Source organism: Choloepus didactylus, chromosome 15 (assembly GCF_015220235.1).
Source record: "Choloepus didactylus isolate mChoDid1 chromosome 15, mChoDid1.pri, whole genome shotgun sequence".
Lineage (NCBI taxonomy): Eukaryota > Metazoa > Chordata > Mammalia > Pilosa > Megalonychidae > Choloepus > Choloepus didactylus.
Window position 1 is genome coordinate 86128024 of NC_051321.1, and position 17273 is coordinate 86145296.

General features: G+C 37.1%; 1 protein-coding gene across 5 annotated transcripts in view; it reads left to right on the plus strand.

Moving 5' to 3' along the window:
* Nucleotides 1-17273, plus strand: part of ZFAND4 (zinc finger AN1-type containing 4) — a 123605-nt gene that overhangs the window by 87220 nt on the left and 19112 nt on the right. For 3 of the 5 annotated variants that reach the window (XM_037805305.1, XM_037805306.1, XM_037805308.1), the window contains exon 3: nucleotides 15926-16112. In XM_037805305.1, coding sequence (XP_037661233.1) covers nucleotides 15926-16112 — 187 coding nt within the window. Of the gene's footprint in view, nucleotides 1-11669; nucleotides 11747-12655; nucleotides 12733-15925; nucleotides 16113-17273 lie in introns of all 5 variants that reach the window. The other 2 variants (XM_037805309.1, XM_037805307.1) reach the window with 2 other exon arrangements.

The following is a 17273-nucleotide window of genomic DNA, read 5'->3' on the forward strand; positions in this document are numbered from 1 at the left end:
CTGTCTAGGGTGCACTCTTCTGTGACTTAGTGCAGGTAGTCCTTGCCCCAGACCGCTTCCACTTAATTGTTTCTCATACTGTCCCACCTGTCTGCAAGCCACTTCTCTGCCCTCAGGAGAAACTCTGGGACTGCAAGCCTGAAACATATTCTACCTGATAGCTTAGCACTACATATGTGCACCCTAGTATGTGCACAGAGGCCACCCTGTTCCTTCTGCAGTGTGTTGAGGGACCCACACAGGACACAAGCTGCCTCTACCCTGCTTAGTGGCAGGGGTGGGAGAGGGGCCAGCAAGGGCGCCAAGAGTGTCTTTGGCTATGTATATATATTTTATTGAGATTGTTCACATACCATACAACTATCCAAAGATACAAAGTGTACAATCAATTGCCCATGATACCATCATACAGCTGTGCATCCATCACCACAATTAATTTTTTTTTTCAATTTTTAGAACGTTTTCTTTACTTCAGAAAAAAAATAAAGACAAAAAAAGGAAACTCAAATCCTCCCATACCCCTAGCCACCCCCCACCTCCATTACTGATTCATAGTTTTGGTATAGTACATTTGTTACCGTTGATGAAAGAATGTTAAAATACTACTAGCTGTAGTATATATAGTTTGCAATAGATATATATTTTTTCCCTATATGCCTCTCTATTATTAACATCTAGTTATAATCTCATACATTTATTCTACTTTGTGAGAGAGATTTCTAATATTTGTATAGTTAATCACAGATATTGTCTACCACAAGATTCACTGTTTTATACATTCCCATCTTTTAACCTCCAGCTTTCCTTCTGGTGACATACATGACTCTGAGCTTACCCTTTCTACCACCTTCACATATCTTTCAGCACTGTTAATTATTCTCACAGCATGCTACTGTCACCCCTGTCCATTTCCAAATGTTTAAGTTCACCCTAGTTGAACATTCTGCTCATAATAAGCAACCACTCCCCATTCTTTAGCCTCATTCTATATCCTGGTAACTTGTATTTCATGTTTATGAGTTTACATATTGTAATTAGTTCCTATCAGTGAGACCCTGCAATATTTGCCTTTATGTGTCTGTCTTATTTCACTCAATATAGTGCCCTCAGGGTTTCTTCATCAACCCCTGTCTTTTAAGATGGTTTTGTTCACACACCATACATTCCATCCTAAGTACAATTGTTGGTTCCCTTTATATACACATATTTATGTATTCAGCACCATTGCCACTATCTATATAAGGACATCTCCATTTCTTCCACAAAGAAAGAGGAAGAGTCAAAGAAGGCAGAGAGACAAAAGAAAAAGAGATAGAGAAAAAAAAGCAACAACAACAAAAAACATGACAGCTAGAAAGCAACAAAAGAAAAGATAGCATTAACCTAAAGTAGAATACACAGTCAGACAACATCGCCAATGCCAGGAGTCCCATATCCTTCCCCTCCCCCACCCCACATGTGTTTAGCTTTGGTATAGTGCCTTTCTTATACTAAAGGAAGCATAATACAATGTTTCTGTTAATTATAGTCTCTAGCTTGCATTGATAGTGTTTTCCCCCCAATCCCACCCTATTTTTAACACCTTGTAATGTTGACATTCATTTGTTCTACCTCATATAAAAACATGTTTGTACCTTTTATTACAATCGTTGAGCACCCTAGGTTTCCCTGAGTTACACAGTCCCAGTCTTTATCTTCATCTTTTCTTCTGGTGTCCCACATGGTCCCAACCTTCCTCTTTCAGCCATACTCACAGTCATCTTTGTTCAGTGTACTTACATTGCTGTGCTACTATCTCCCAAAATTGTTTTCCAAACCTCTCATTCCTGTCTTTTCCTTTCTATCTTCAGTGCTTCCTTTAGTGTTTCCTGTAGGGCAGGTATCTTGTTCACAAACTCTGTCATTGTCTGTTTGAGAATATTTTAAGCTCTCCCTCATATTTGAAGGACAGTTTTTGCCGACTATAGGATTCTGATTGGTGGTTTTTCTCTTTCAGTATCTTAAATATATCACCCTACTTCCTTCTCACCTCCATGGTTTCTGTTGAGAAATCCACACATAGTCTTATCAAGCTTCCTTTGTATGTGATGGATCGCTTTTCTCTTGCTGCTTTCAGGATTCTCTTTATCTTTGACATTTGATAATCTGATTATTAAGTGTCATGGCGTAGGCCTATTCATATCTATTCTGTTTGGGGTACGCTGCGCTTCTTGCATCTGTAATTTTATATCTTTCGTAAGAGATGGGAAATTTTCATTGATTATTTCCTCTATTATTGCTTCTGCTCCTTTTCTCTTCTCTTTTCCTTCTGGGACACCAATGACACTTACACTCCTGCTTTTGTTTTGTCCTTATATTCCCGGAGATGTTGCTCATATTTTTCCATTCTTCTCTCTATCTGTTCTTTTGTGTATAGGCTTTCAGATGCCTTGTTCTCCAGTTCCTGAGTGTTTTCTTCTGTCTCTTGAGATCTGCTGTTGTATGTTTCCATTGTGTCTTTCATTTCTTGTGTTTGTGCCTTCATTTCCATAGATTCTGCCAGTTGGTTTTTTCAGACTTTCAATTTCTACCTTATGGTATGCCAGTGTTTTCATTATATGCTTCACCCTCTTTTGCCATATCATCCCTAAACTTTTTGAATTGATTTAGTATTAGTTGTTAAATTCCTGTATCTCAGTTGAACTGTAAATTTTTCCTTTGACTGGGGCAATAACTTCTGTTTTCTTAGTGTAGGTTGTTAGTTTTCTGTTGTCTAGGCATGGTTCCTTGGTTACCCCAGTCAGGTTACCCCAGACCAAAACGGGCTCCGGTCCCAGAAGGAAGAACTATTCAGTGTCCGGTTTTCCTGAGGGTGTGTCTTAGAAAATTGGTACACCCTGTGAGGCCCCGAGTCACTGTGCTTTACTGCCCAGCAAGTGGCGCCTGTCAGTCTGTAACTCCAGACTAGTGTAAGGAGGTGTGGCCAGTGGCTGTTTTCCCCCAGGCTCTGGGTTCTGGTTCTGAATGGAAGGCGGGTAGTAGAGCTTGCATCCCCACCCCTTTCCTCTTAGAGAAACAGACCCCCTAGAGAGAGGTCATTAGCATTTCTATGGTCTCTCTCTGCCTGTGCTATCTCCACCCTTGTCTACACCAGAGCACTGGGAACTGAAAATGGCTGAGGCTTTCTCCACTGAGCTGAAACAGAGACAGAAAGCCCACTTGAGGGCCAGTCTGCGGCTGCCCTCTGGCTCTCCAAGGTCAGTTTTCACCCAGAGCCTCTGTCTGCTTGTTGGGGATTCATATTGAGCAGTCCACACTTGTTAATTAAAACCCCAGTTGGAGCTCAGCTGAGCTGTATTTGCTTGCTTGGAGAGAGCTGCTCTCTAGCTCCTTGAGGCTTTGCAGCTTGGGCTGTTCGGGGAGGGGGGGCTCCCAGCTTGGATCCACAGTTTTTACTTACAGATTTTATGCTGTGATCTCAGGCATTCCTCCTAATTCAGGTTGGTGTATGATGAGTGAACAGTCATGTTTGTCCTCCCACAGTTATTCTGGATTATTTACTAGTCGTTCCTGGTTGTTTGTTAGCTGTTCCAGGGGGACAAACTAGCTTCCACTCCTCTCTATGTCTCCATCTTAGATCTTCACTCTCTTTAGCTTTTGTAGCTGCATTTTCTTGGTTCAACCTTGCCTGGTTACTGCAACCCTTTTATTGTTTTCCATAGTTTTGAGGAAAGTTACTGTTCTAAGTTTCCTCTTCCACCTTTGGTCTGAAAGGGGTTGGGAGAATGGCTGCCCTCAGAGCCGACCTTCAGTGATCTGGAGTAGCTAATCAAAAGGAGTAATCAGCGAGTAGACCACACTCCCCTGGGGTTTGGAGGACTAGTTCTTTATATCCTACCCTGGCATCAGCAAGCTGTGCCAGGAGCTGCTGGTGATGGGGTGAAGAATGGGGCATTGTAGCTGCTGCAGGGAGGATGAAACTCACTGGTCTTTATCACAGTTTACCAGCTTCTTCCTACTTCTCCTCCCTGGAGGCTGTACAGTGTTCCACTGGAGTCCAGAGTTTCAAAATAGTTGAGTCAGACAGTTCTTGTTTTGGTGGAGGGACTCATTACTCAAGCTTCCTACTCCACCATCTTCCCATAATTAGCTTCCCCACCATTATATTTATGCTACCTAGAAGTCCTATTGGTTCTTCTTTTATGGTTTATTCTAAATACAAATGTGAACATGTTCTCAAATATGTTTGTGTGTGCCCCACCCACTTCTATCTTTCTGAAAATTCTAATAAAGACTAAAGAAACATGTTTGATCCGTTATATATACTCAAACACATGTACACACATGTATCACAGTTTTGCTTATAGTAGTGAAAAATAATCTCTTAATAGAGGATTGGGTAAATAAATTATGACAGAAAAGTATATTGGAGTACCATCCTGCCATTAAATACAATGTATATTTTTATTTATTGACATGAAAAAAATGCACAGTATGTTAAGTAGGTGTTCCCATTTTACTAAAAAAAAATTTTAAGGCAATATTCCAAAAGTGTTAAGATTACATGTAGTTTTCATTTTATTTTATTTTATTTTTTTGGTTTCTTCCAGTTTTTGGCTATTTATGAGTAATGCTGCTAAGAACACTTGTATGAAAATCTTTGTGTATATGTTTTTATTTCACATGAGTATATACCTAAGAGTGGAATTCCTGTATCATATGGTTCATTTTTGTTTAACCTTTAAAGAAATTTCCAAACTATTTTCCAAAATGGCTAAATGATTTTAAATTACCACCAGTAATGTATCAATGTTCCTATTTTCCCACGTCTTCACCAACTTACGTTATTGCCCATATTTTTTTATTATAGCCATTCTAGTGGTTTTTGTTAGCATTTCCCTAATGACTAAAGGTGCCTTTTGAGGGGCAAATTTTTTTATTTTGGATGTGGTCCAATTTATCGACTTTGTTTTCTGAACCATATTTTTAGTGTCATATTATAGAATTATTTGCCTAATTCAAGCTCTCAGAAATATTCTGAGATATTTTAATTGTTTTAACAATTAAATTTTAATTGTTTTAAGTCTTAAATTTGTCTATGATCCATTTTAATTAATTTTTGGGCAGTGTGACGTAATTGTGTAAGTTCATATTTTTGGACTCAATAGTCTAAGCACTGTTCATTAAAAAAGTTAACCATTCCCAAAGAATTTCCTGAATACCTTTGTATTCAGGTCAAAAATCATATTCAGGTCAAAAATCAAATGACCACACATGCAAGGATTTATTTCTTGGCTCTCAATTCTATTGTATTTATGTGTGTGTGTGTGTGTTTATGCCAGTGTCACAACTGTCTCAGTAATCATAGCTTTATAGGAAGTTCTTAAGTTGGAAAGTGAAAGTTCTTCAACATTTTTTTTTTCAAAATGTTTTTGCCTATTCTAGGTCTTCTACAATTCTATATCAATGCTTGCATCATCTTGGCAATCCTGAACAAAAAAAATCCTGCTAGAAAAATTTTGAATCTATAGAACAATAGTGAGGAAAAATGTCATCTTAATGTTAGGTCTTCTAATCTATGACTGGAATATCTGTATGATTATTTAGAACTTTGTAAGCTACCCTCAGTAATGTTTTGGAATTTCCAGTATACAAGTATTATACTTTTCTTGTTAATTTGATTAATAAATAATATGAACGGTATCATTTTCTTAAATTCGTTTTCAGATTTTTTCATTACAAGTTTATGGAAATAAAATTGATTTCTGTATACTGATTTTGTATCTTGTAATGTTACTGAACTAGTTTATTAATTCCAGTAGTTTTTAGGGTACTCCTTAAAATTTTCCATGTATAAGACCATGTCATCTAAGAATATCTCACTTTAACTTCTTTTGAAACCTAGATGCATTTTATTTCTCTGTCTTGCCTTTTTGCACTGGCTGAAATCACCCATGCAATGTTACAAAGAAGTAATGAGAGTGGTCATACTTGTTTTGTTCTCAATCTTAGGCAGAAGGCCTTTAGTCTTTCTTTCACTGTTAAGTATAATGTTAGCTGTAAGTTTTTTTTTTTTTCCTTTTTAATTTTTATTGGGATTGTTCAGATACCATACAATTATCCAAAGATGCAAAGTATACAATCACTTGCCCCTGGGTACCCTCATACAGCTGTGCATCCATCACCACACTTAATTTTTGTTCAATTTTTAGAAACTTGTCATTACTTCAGACAAGAAATAAAGTGAAAGATGAAAAAAGAAAAAAAGAAAAGGAAACTCAAATCCTCTCCTGTCCCTAACCAACCCCCCTCAATTGTTGACTCGTAGTGTTGGTATAGTACATTTGTTACTGTTTATGAAAAAATATTGAAATACTACTAACTATAGTCTATAGTTTGCAATAGGTATATATTTCTTCCCTATATGCCCCTCTATTATTAACTTCTAATTGTATTGTCATACATTTGTTCTGGTTCATGGAAGCGATTTCTAGTATTTGTACAGTTGATCATGGACATTGCCCACCATAGGATTCAGTTTTATACATTCCCATCTTTTGACCTCCAGCTTTCCTTCTGGTGACATATATGACTCTGAGCTTCCCCTTTCCACCTAATTCACACACCATTTGGCACTGTTAGTTATTCACACATCTTGCTACCGACATGTCTGTTCATTTCCAAACATTTAAGTTCATCCTAGTTGAACATTCTACTCATACTAAGCAACCGCTCCCCATTCTAAAGCCTCATCCTATATCTTGGTACCTTATATTTCATGCCTATGAGTTTACATATTATAATTAGTTCCTATCAGTGAGACCCTGCAAGAATTGTCCTTATGTGTCTGGCTTATTTCACTCAGTATATTGCCCTCAAGGTTTTGTCATCAACCCATTTTTTTTTTTAATATGGTTTTGTTTACTCACCATACATTCCATCCTAAGTAAATAATCGATGGTTCTCTGTATGGTCATATATTTATGTGTTCACCACCTTCACCACTATCTACATAAGGACATCTACATTTCTTCCACAAGGCAGGAGGGAGAGTCAAAGAAGGTAGAGAAGCAAAAGAAAAAGAAAAAAAAAATGACAGGTAGGAAGCAGCAAAAGGAAAAATAACCTTAAATCAAAGTAGAGTAAAGAATCAGACAGTACCGCCAATGTCAAGTGTCTAACATGCCTCCCCTATCCCCCCCTCTTATCTGCATTTACCTTGGTATATCACTGTTCTAGTTTGCTAATGCTGCGGAATGCAAAACACCGGAGATGGATTGGCTTTTATAAAAAGGGGGTTTGTTTGGCTACACAGTTACAGTCTTAAGGCCATAAAGTGTCCAAGGTAACACATCAGTAATCAGGTACCTTCACTGGAGGATGGCCAGTGGCATCCGGAAAACCTCTGTTAGCTGGGAAGGCATGTGGCTGGCATCTGCTCCAAAGTTCTGGTTTCAAAATGGCTTTCTCCCAGGACGTTCCTCTTTAGCAAGCTTGCTCCTCTTCAAAACGTCACTCACAGCTGCACTCAGTTCCTTCTCTTTGAGTCAGTTCATTTATATGGCTCCACTGATCAAGGCCCACCCTGAATGGGTGGGGCCATGCCTCCATGGAAATATCCCATCAGTTATCGTCTACAGTTGGGTAGGGCGCATCTCCATGCAAACAACCTAATCGAAACGTTCCAGCTTAATCCCCACTATTATGTCTGCCCCATAAGATTGCATCAAAGAATATGGCTTTTTCTGGGGGACATAATACATTCAAACCGGCACAATCACCTTTGTGTACATTATAAGGAAGCATAATACAACGATCCTGTTAGTTACAGTCTCTAGTTATGTTGATTGCATCCTCCCCCAATGCCTCCCCATTTTTAACACCTAGCAAAGTTGACATTTGCTTGTTCTCCCTCATAAAAAGAACATATTTGTACATTTTATCACAATGTTGAACACTCTAGATTTCACCAAGTACGCTAGTCCCAGTCTTTATCTTTCCTCCTTTCTTCTGGTGTCTCACATGCTCCTAACCTTCCTCTCTCAACCGTATTCATAGTTATCTGTGTTCAGTGTACTTACATTGTTGTGCTACCATCTCCCAAAATTGATGTTCCAAACCATGCACTCCTGTCTTCTATCACTCTGTAGTGCTCCCTTTAGTATTCCTGTAGGGCGGGTGGGGTGTGTTGTTCACAAAGTCTCTCATTGTCTGTTTGTCAGAAAATGTTTTGAGCTCTCCCTCATATTTGAAGGACAGCTTTGCTGGATATAGGATTCTTGGAATATATCACACCACTTCCTTCTTGCCTCCATGGTTTCTGCTGAGAGATCTGCACAGAGTCTTATTAAGCTTCCTTTGTATGTAATGGATCACTTTTCTCTTGCTGCTTTCAGGATTCTCTCTTTGTCTTTGACATTTGGTAATCTGATTATTAAGTGTCTTGGTGTAGGCCTATTCAGATCTCTTCTGTTTGGAGTACGCTGCGCTTCTTGGATCTGTAATTTTATGTCTTTCATAAGAGATGGGAAATTTTCATACATACGTACATTATTGTACTTTGTTTCATCCTTAAGTTCCCAGAGACATTGTTCATATTTTTTTATTCTTTTCTCCATTTGCTCCTTTGCATGTAGGCTTTCAGGTGTTTTGTTCTCCAGTTCCTGAGTGTTTTTTCTGCCTTGAGATCTGCTGTTGTATGTTTCCATTGTGTCTTTCATCTCGTGTTGTGCCTTTCATTTCCATAGATTCTACTAGTTGTTTTTTTGAACCTTCGATTTCTGCCTTATGTATGCCCAGTGTTTTCTTTACAGCCTCTGTCTCTTTTGCAGTATCTTCTCTAAACTTTTTGAATTGATTTAGCATTAGTTGTTTAAATTCCTGTATCTCAGTTGAAGTGTACGTTTGTTCTTTTGACTGGGCCGTAACTTTGTTTTTCTTAGTGTAGGTTGTAATTTTGTGTTGTCTAGGCATGGTTTCCTTGGTTATCCAAATCAGGTTTTCCCAGACCAGAACAGGCTCAGGTCCCAGAGGGAGGGAGAGGAAAGAAAGAAATATTCAGTATCTGGTTTCCCATGGGTGTGTTTAGTCTTCTTAGAAAATTGCTCCACCCTGTGATGTCTCAGGTCACTGTGCTTTTCTGCCCAGCAGGTGATGCCTGTTAGCCTATAATTCTCGACTGGTGTGAGGAGGTGTGGCTGTGTTCCCCCAGGCTCTGGGGTCTGGTTCTGAATGGAAAGGGCCCCACCCTTTCCTCCTAGAGAAGACAGACCCCCCAGGTGGAGGTCATCATAGCATTTCAATGGTCTCTCTCTCTCTGCTTGTGCTGTCTCCACCCTTCTCCCCTTCACAGCCCTGGAAACTGAAAATGACTGGGGCTTTCTCCACTGAGCCGAAAAAGAAACAGATAAGTCTCCTTCAGACCTAGTCCAAGGCGACCCTCTGGCTCTCCAAGGTCAGTTGTCACCCAAGCCTCTGTTTCTTTTCTGGGGATTCGTACCTGTAGTGAGCAGTTCACACTCGCTTCCTAAAACCCCAGTTGGAGCTCAGCTGGGCTATATTCGCTTGCTGGGAGAGAGCTTCTCTCTGGCACCACGTGGCTTTGCAGCTCGGGCTATGGGGGAGGGGTTCTTGCTACTTGGATCCGCAGGTTTTACTTACAAATTTTATGCTGTGATCTTGGGCATTCCTCCCAATTCAGGTTGGTGTATGATGAGTGGACGGTCTCGTTTGTCCCCCCGCAGTTATTCTGGATTATTTGCTAGTTGTTTCTGTTTTTTTTGTAGTTGTTCCAGGGGGACTACTTAGCTTCCACTCCTCTCTATGCTGCCATCTTGCCCAGGCTCTCACATTTTCTTTTATGTATTTTTCTCTGTCATCTGTTTTTTCATTAGTGACTATTATTTTTCTTATAAGAAGGAAATGGTTTTATTTTTAAAAAAGCTTAAAATGCTGAAAAGACATTTATATATGTATATTCTGCTTGAGGAGAGTCATGCTTCTTTTATAGTAATCAATTTATCTGGATTTAGTGGTGCAGGAAATGATGAGGTTTAAAGCAAAGCACTACCCTTAAGTACCTTAAAGGAAAGTTGGTTTGCTTTATGTACTTGAGATTCTAAAAGTTGTTAGTGGTAGAATGAACCATCTTTTTTAATGTACAGGAGAAGAAGTTAAAGCTCAAAGAGGTAAGGACTTTCTGAAAGTCATCTAACAACTCAAGTGTCCGTCAGACCACAACTTGGTCTTGGATGCTTCCCTGTTTTGCCTGCCAACCTTCTATTTTTGTTGGCTACTAAATGATAGTCAAAACTATGAAGAGTGGTTATGGAGTTATGTTTAAGCAGTGTTGTTACTGAGTCTTCACTCTAGTTCTAAAGATTCCATTACAAAATATTAATATATATAATATTGGTTGAATGAAATGTTATCTGCCCAAATTGCTGGGGAAATCCAAGTATTTAGATTGAAAAGATGATCCTGATAGATTTAAATTTTTTTCAATTATGAAAATATTTTTACTGTGAAATAATTTCTAGCTTTAAACTGGCATTTTCTTTTAGCGGGAAGCAAAAAGGTGGACATCCGTTTGGGAGATATATGTATTATCTGCTCCCTCACCCTCTGTATTCCGTAGTGGTCTTTTGAAAGATCTGATGAACATTTATTAGATGTTCAGGTCTGCTAATAGCAATACCACTGAAACATATACTCCAGACATCTATTTTTGCTTTGTGGAGGCTAGTTGTTTAGAGTGATTAGTGTAAAGGTTAAAAGAGCAGTCTGGAGTCAGCCTGCTGGGGCATCATATTTATGATTCACCACATACTCGTTGTGTGTCACTTAATCTCTCTGTGTTTCATTTTTATCAACTGTAAAGTGGGGATAGTATTGGTGCCTACATTGAGAAATTGGTGTTGGGGTTAAATTATGATACCATAGGTCAAATGGCTAGACCAGTGCGTGACTTAGTAAAGTAATAAATGCTAACACATATATCAGTTATTGTTACTGTTTTAGTCAGGTTATTTTATAGTATTATAAGCAGCAGTAATTTGAGAAGGTGGTAAGTGGAACATTTTCCTACTTATCAGTATTCATTAAATATTCTATTAGATATTTATAATGTTCACTCTCAGGCTACCATTGTCCAAATTTTCTCTGGGCATTCAAATGAGCAGTTTGTACTCCCCCCCCCCCCAAAAAAAAGTTTAATTATGCTAGAGTTTGGGATCTTCCTTAATATTCCTTTGACATCACAAGAAATATAAAGAAACTGTTTTGTAGTTTTAATAATTGTCCATAATATGTCTTTAACACTGAATGTAACTGAGTGTAGACTGCATTTGCAACATTTAGAACTGTCTTCTAGACCTTAAATCTTTACTCTTCAGAGCTGATTCATATTTTGTCCTTTAAAGGGCTCCCTAATCTTTACTTTTTTCCAGAGTCAGAAAGTTACTGAAACATACTGCTTTAAGTGTCAGTGCTTCTTTTCTTAAGTGAGTGGATCGAACTATATCTGCTTTTAACCATGCCTTCTACCTATGATGCTGTAAATCTGAACACCTAACATCCAATTTAGATGTGTGTTTGTTAGCGTATTTAGTTCTTTAATAAAATAGGTTTGTATTGTACTCTGGAGATGGTATTGAATTTTTAACACTTTTTTAATATACCCTTCCCCCAAGGTATTCCTGTCTGCCAGCAGCACTTAATTTGGAATAACGTGGAGCTTGAAGATGATTATTGCTTGAAATGATTACAAGTGAGTGTAATTATATATTAGCTATTTTATAGACCTCTCATTATATACCCCACTGTTTTCCTTCTGAGTCTTTGGATGAATAGTTCTCTGATCCTTTCAAGTATAAATCCTGAACTTTAACATTCATTGCCAGGTACCCCGGATTAGCTGATTTTTGTGTTCTTATACTTGTTTTAATATTAATACCGTTCATTTATCATGCTAACCTGTTTATCCCCATCTTATAAAAATCTCCCTACTCTTATCTCTTTCTTGGCCTTCTTTATCCTCCTTTCTTTGAATATTACCTGGCTAGGTTCCTTTTCTTTCCATTTCCACAAAGAGTTTGGGGTCAAACGGAATTGCTCCCCACCAAGACTTCATTTTTCCTTAAGCATTCCTTGTGTTACCGAGCAATACTATATATGCCAGTGATTGCAAACATTGTAATTTCTGACCAGTATCTTTCGTTCTCCCATCTCTCACATAATTCAATATTCTTTTCTTAATAGTAGAACAAAGTGGTGCGAGGCAGTGTGAAATAGATGGAAGAGCACTGGGAGTCAAGAGACCTTACAGACTTTGCTCTGCCAGTTTCTACCAGGCTGAGTCTTGAGCAAGCCTTTTTTCTTCTTTGCACCTCTCCTTCCTTAACATGTAAAATGAAGAGATTAAGCCACATGGTCACAGAGGTCCTTTCCAGCACTTTGGTTTTGAGATTTTATGTCATGTTCAAGTCTTATGAGAACTTTTTACTTTCTTATCATTTATATAGGTAAATTAGATAATGTTTTATATTTATTCACAACGTTGCTGCATCTTCTTTTATATTTTAGAGGGTAGGTACTCTGCCTGAGAAGCCAGCAAATTATTATGTGTATGTTTAATACTCAGTTCATTTTGATGACTGTGGTTTATTTTTGTGTTAACTATCTACAGCATTTCAGAAGGTTGTACCTTGAAGCTGGTATTGACTATGCGTGGTGGACCCATAAATACTAGAAGAGGTAGGCATATATGGTAATTATGCATATTTAAGCAATTTGACAATGATATTCAAGCAAACTAGCATTTTTATAGCCTCAGGTTTTAGTCAGATTCTCTCTCTGCTGTTAAAGTCTTAGAACAATCACATTTGTTTTATCTAGGCATTTTCTTCTTTAAAGCCTAAATGAATAGAGGCAGGAGCTCTAACTTATATTCCAGAAAATTTCATGCTTCCTGATTCAATCCAGGGAGATTTAAAAATAAACCTCACTATTATAAGGAAGGGAAATGGGATCATATAGTATAAATATGATGTTATTGTGTTCAGGCTGTGTTTGTATCAGTCTTGTTGCTTTTTTAATCCATTGAGTCTTCATCTTCTGGAATAGTGATTGGCAAATTCCAGAGATGCCTGTCTACCTGGCTTATGATGGATATTATCCTGGCCCTGTGGTATTCTTTCTCAGAATGTGGCTGGTCTCTGGGAGTTCGTTCATTCACTCTACTTATATGCATTGAGCATCTACTGGATGCTCAGTACAATGCTCCAAGTGTGGTAAATAAGGGAGACTAAGTCCCTGCTTTTAGGATGCTGACTATCTATAAAAATATGTAAAGAAATGATGTGTTTTCAAGTAGTGTTAAGGCTATGGAGGAAACATGGTAATTTGATAACATCTGTGCAAGTTGGCAGTATGATTGTGGAAGGGTCCTCAGAGGAGATGACATTTGAGCAGAGACTTGATTGACAAGAAGGCTGTAACCATGTGAAGAGCTGGGGAGCACTCACAGGTAGCATGAATCCAAACCAAACACAAGAGGTCTTGCACTTCTTGGAGGCATGCTTTGCAGGCCTCATTTTGGGAAATGGCTTCAGATTTGTTTAATCCTTCACTAACCAGAACACTGAAATTTCAGTATTGATTCCAGTACTGGCTTACTTCCAACAAGTCAAATTATACCTCTGTGCTTCATGATTTTGGTTAGAAAATAGGGTTATTACCATCTTCTTCCTAGCTGCCTCAAGAGATCTTGTGAGCTGTGTTACTTGGCTTTTGAACTGTTTTGCATAAGTTGGAAAAAAACAAAAGTGATAATATTAGAGCTCATTAACTGATGCTCATAGTATTAGGGACTTTCTAATAACTGAACTTGTACAATATTGTTCTTGATGGCATAAGATAATGTTTATAGTAATTATTCTGCTTGTTTACTGAACTATTAAATTAAGATTGAATTATTTAGTGTTTAATGATATATTAATTCCATAGTATTATAGTTTGGTTATTTGTTTATAGGACTCTCTTCTCTCGGAAACCAGAGTATTTAATCAAAATGCCTAATTTTCAGACTAGGACTAAAATTCTTGTGTATGTTTATGATAAGGAGCCCATATACTACAGGCTTAAACATATAGATGGTTTCTTCTTCTCCTTCCCCTCCTCCTCCCTTTCCTCCTCTCCCATCTCCTTCCCTTCCCCCCTCTTGCAGTTGAAGCTTTTGTAACCATAAATTTTTCCCTACAACTTTCTGTTCCTTATTTGTGAACTGAAAAATCAGCAGCTAGTACTTGTTTAGATGGATGAATTTTCTTTTAATATTTTAATTATTTTGCCTTTACTGAATCAACTCTTTAAAAACTACAAGCTTGTTTTTGCTCATCTTCTTTGAAAACTTTGCAAAAAAAGTTGTACTCAGATTTAGTATTGTATTTTAGGAACCATATTTTTAGCATTTACTCACAGTATTTGAAAATTATGGTTTAAAAATCGATTTTGTGATGTGAGTTTCAATAATCAATATTTAGCTTTTAAAATTGTTTTTGAAATAACCATTATCAGAAAACTTAGAAAAGACTTTCCTTTCTAAAACTAAATTTTACCCTAAACTATATATTTAATGCTTTATATGCTCTGTTGATGTAAGATAGGCTTTGGCATAATCTTTTATTTTGGCAGTGACAACATGTGAAAAACGAGTATCATAATTTTTATTTCTTTCTCATTAATATAATGTAGAAAGTGTAGCATTGACTTGGAAATGGCAGGAACTTGTTTGAAAAATGTCTTTTAGTGCTGTATTTCTAAGGGTTTTGTTTTCTCTCTCAAGAGTTTAGTAGTAGTAGTAGTAGTGAAATTAGGGTATAGAAACATTTACCTCATTACTTTTAGAGTTTTTTTTTTTTTTTCTCCTATTACTGCAGCTTTTTTTTTATTTTTAAAGGATACTGGTTAGTAAATACGTTTCTTAAATGATTGATATACAGCTTGAGAAATTGTTGCCTCTTTTAAGAGACAAGAGTTGGGGCATGAGGATGTCTTTGGGACCCAGCTCATTTTTTCTAGATATGTTATTTAGACTCCCAAGTCTGGGGTTCAGGAGACTTCCTGAACCATTTACCCTATGAGCCAGAGATCTCTTGAGGTCTCTTCCTACCACAGTAGCGGAATCTGTGGCTGCTATGGGCTAGAGCCAGTGGCAATGACAGCTCCAGTAATATGGGGCTTTGAAGTCACCCTGTCAGCCTGTAGACATTCTGCGTGCTTTGACCAGACACATCAATATATACCAAGATGTTAGGGGTCCTGGGTGGAAGCTTTCAGGAAGCAACAGAGCAACCATTTCATATGTTGCAGTTGTAATACACTAAATGGCCCCCTTGTGTTCTGAGTTATTGAGTATTTTTAATTGTCTAACTTCATGTCAAGGATTAGCTGTAAGAAGACCTTAATATAAGACCAGAAAGAAAAAGAGGGGCTTATCTGCTTCTGATTTTTTACATATGTGTTATGCTTTTGTCTGTGTGTTTATGTTTTTAAGTCTAATGTATGTATAAAGTTGTATATTGCCTCTGATATTTTTGGAACCAATATTAAAAAAAATAGGAAGCAGAAAGTATACAATGAATGAAAATAGGCATAGATAGTGTCATAGAATCAGCAAAGATATAGATTCTAGTGGGATAGGAAAACACTCATGTTTGGATAAGCCCTGTCTTTGGAAATAAAACATAATAATGTTTTCTATTTCTTTCATATTCATACAACATAGTGGAAGGTATGTTAACTATGAAAAGATCAGAGACTTATTTGAAGAATATTACACATTATTGTATGCGTTATTGTATTCAGTATATTATATCCTTTCACTGTATGAAGCTGCATAAAAGATAATGTAAATTGAAAAGTGGTTTATCAGTTTTTCCATTTGTAGTTCCTATGGAAGATCCGCTTAGGGAGATGGCTGAGTACATGGATTCCAGTCGAGATGAGGTCTGGGAGAAGACCTCCTGCAACAAACAAGTTACATTTTTGGTATACCGAGAAGGAGACCAATTGAATTTCTTTCGAGTAGTAGATAGGGGAGATGGCACTTTAACACCATTATCTGAATCTTTAAGGTAAATAAATTTTCATTTACATTTCTCACTTAGAAAAGGAGAACATAGTATGTTACAATCTATATATCTCTATGTTTACTTTGTCCTGTCAAAATAATCACTGTATTAACAAGACAAACTAAATTCCGTGCTTTCCTCCCATCTTCCCCCAGGTATATAATTCTGACATTTTCCTTCCTGTGATTGATACTGAAATTTGTTTATGGAGAAGGATTTTATCTACTTATATAAGCTATAAAAAGATATTTTTGTTACTTTATGTAACTCTAAAATGCCTATTAGCTTCTAGACTCTTATACAACTTTGGCATAACATTGAAAGGATTGGACCTACAGCTGGGATATTTTTTTCAAAATTCACCTGCTGCTCAAAGGTGGACATGTTTCTTTACTTCTCTGGCCTTGTTTTCCTAAGCTGTAAAAATGGGGCAGGAAGGTGAATGTATCATTTCTAAAATCAGAGGGAAAAATATCCAAAGATATCTAAGTAGGCAATAGAATAAATAGGGAATTGTATGAAATAATCTCTGCATTTCAGCTCCAAACTACCACATCAGGTAATGTTGATGTGTGTTTTATTCTTTTAACCCAGCTGTGGTGTCATTGCATTAAAAACACAATGCTTTACAATTTTATTTGGTGACAAAATAATCTAATCAAGGGTGCTTTTTTCTTTTAATTTTTAATGCAATTTTATTGATATATATTCATATACCAGATAATCATATGAAGTGTACAATCACTGGTTCACAGTATTATCATACAGTTGTGCATTCAATACCACAATCAATTTTTGAACATTTTGATTACTCCAAAAATAAAAATAAAAAAAATAAAAATAAAAAAGAACACCCAAGACATCCCACACCCCTTATCCCCACCTATTGTTTATTTGTTTTTTGTCTTTTTCTTATTCATCTGTCCTTGTACTGGATAAACGGAGTGTCAGTCACAAGTTTTTCATGATTACACAGTCATACCATAAAAGCTATATAGTTATACAGTTGTCTTCAGTAATCAGAGCTACTGGGTTACTAATCAACAGTTTCAGGTTATTTCCTTCTAGCTATTCTGACACACTAAAAACTAAAAGGAGATATTTATACAGTGCATAAGAATAACCTCCAAATTGACCTCTTGACTCTATTTGAAATCTCTTATC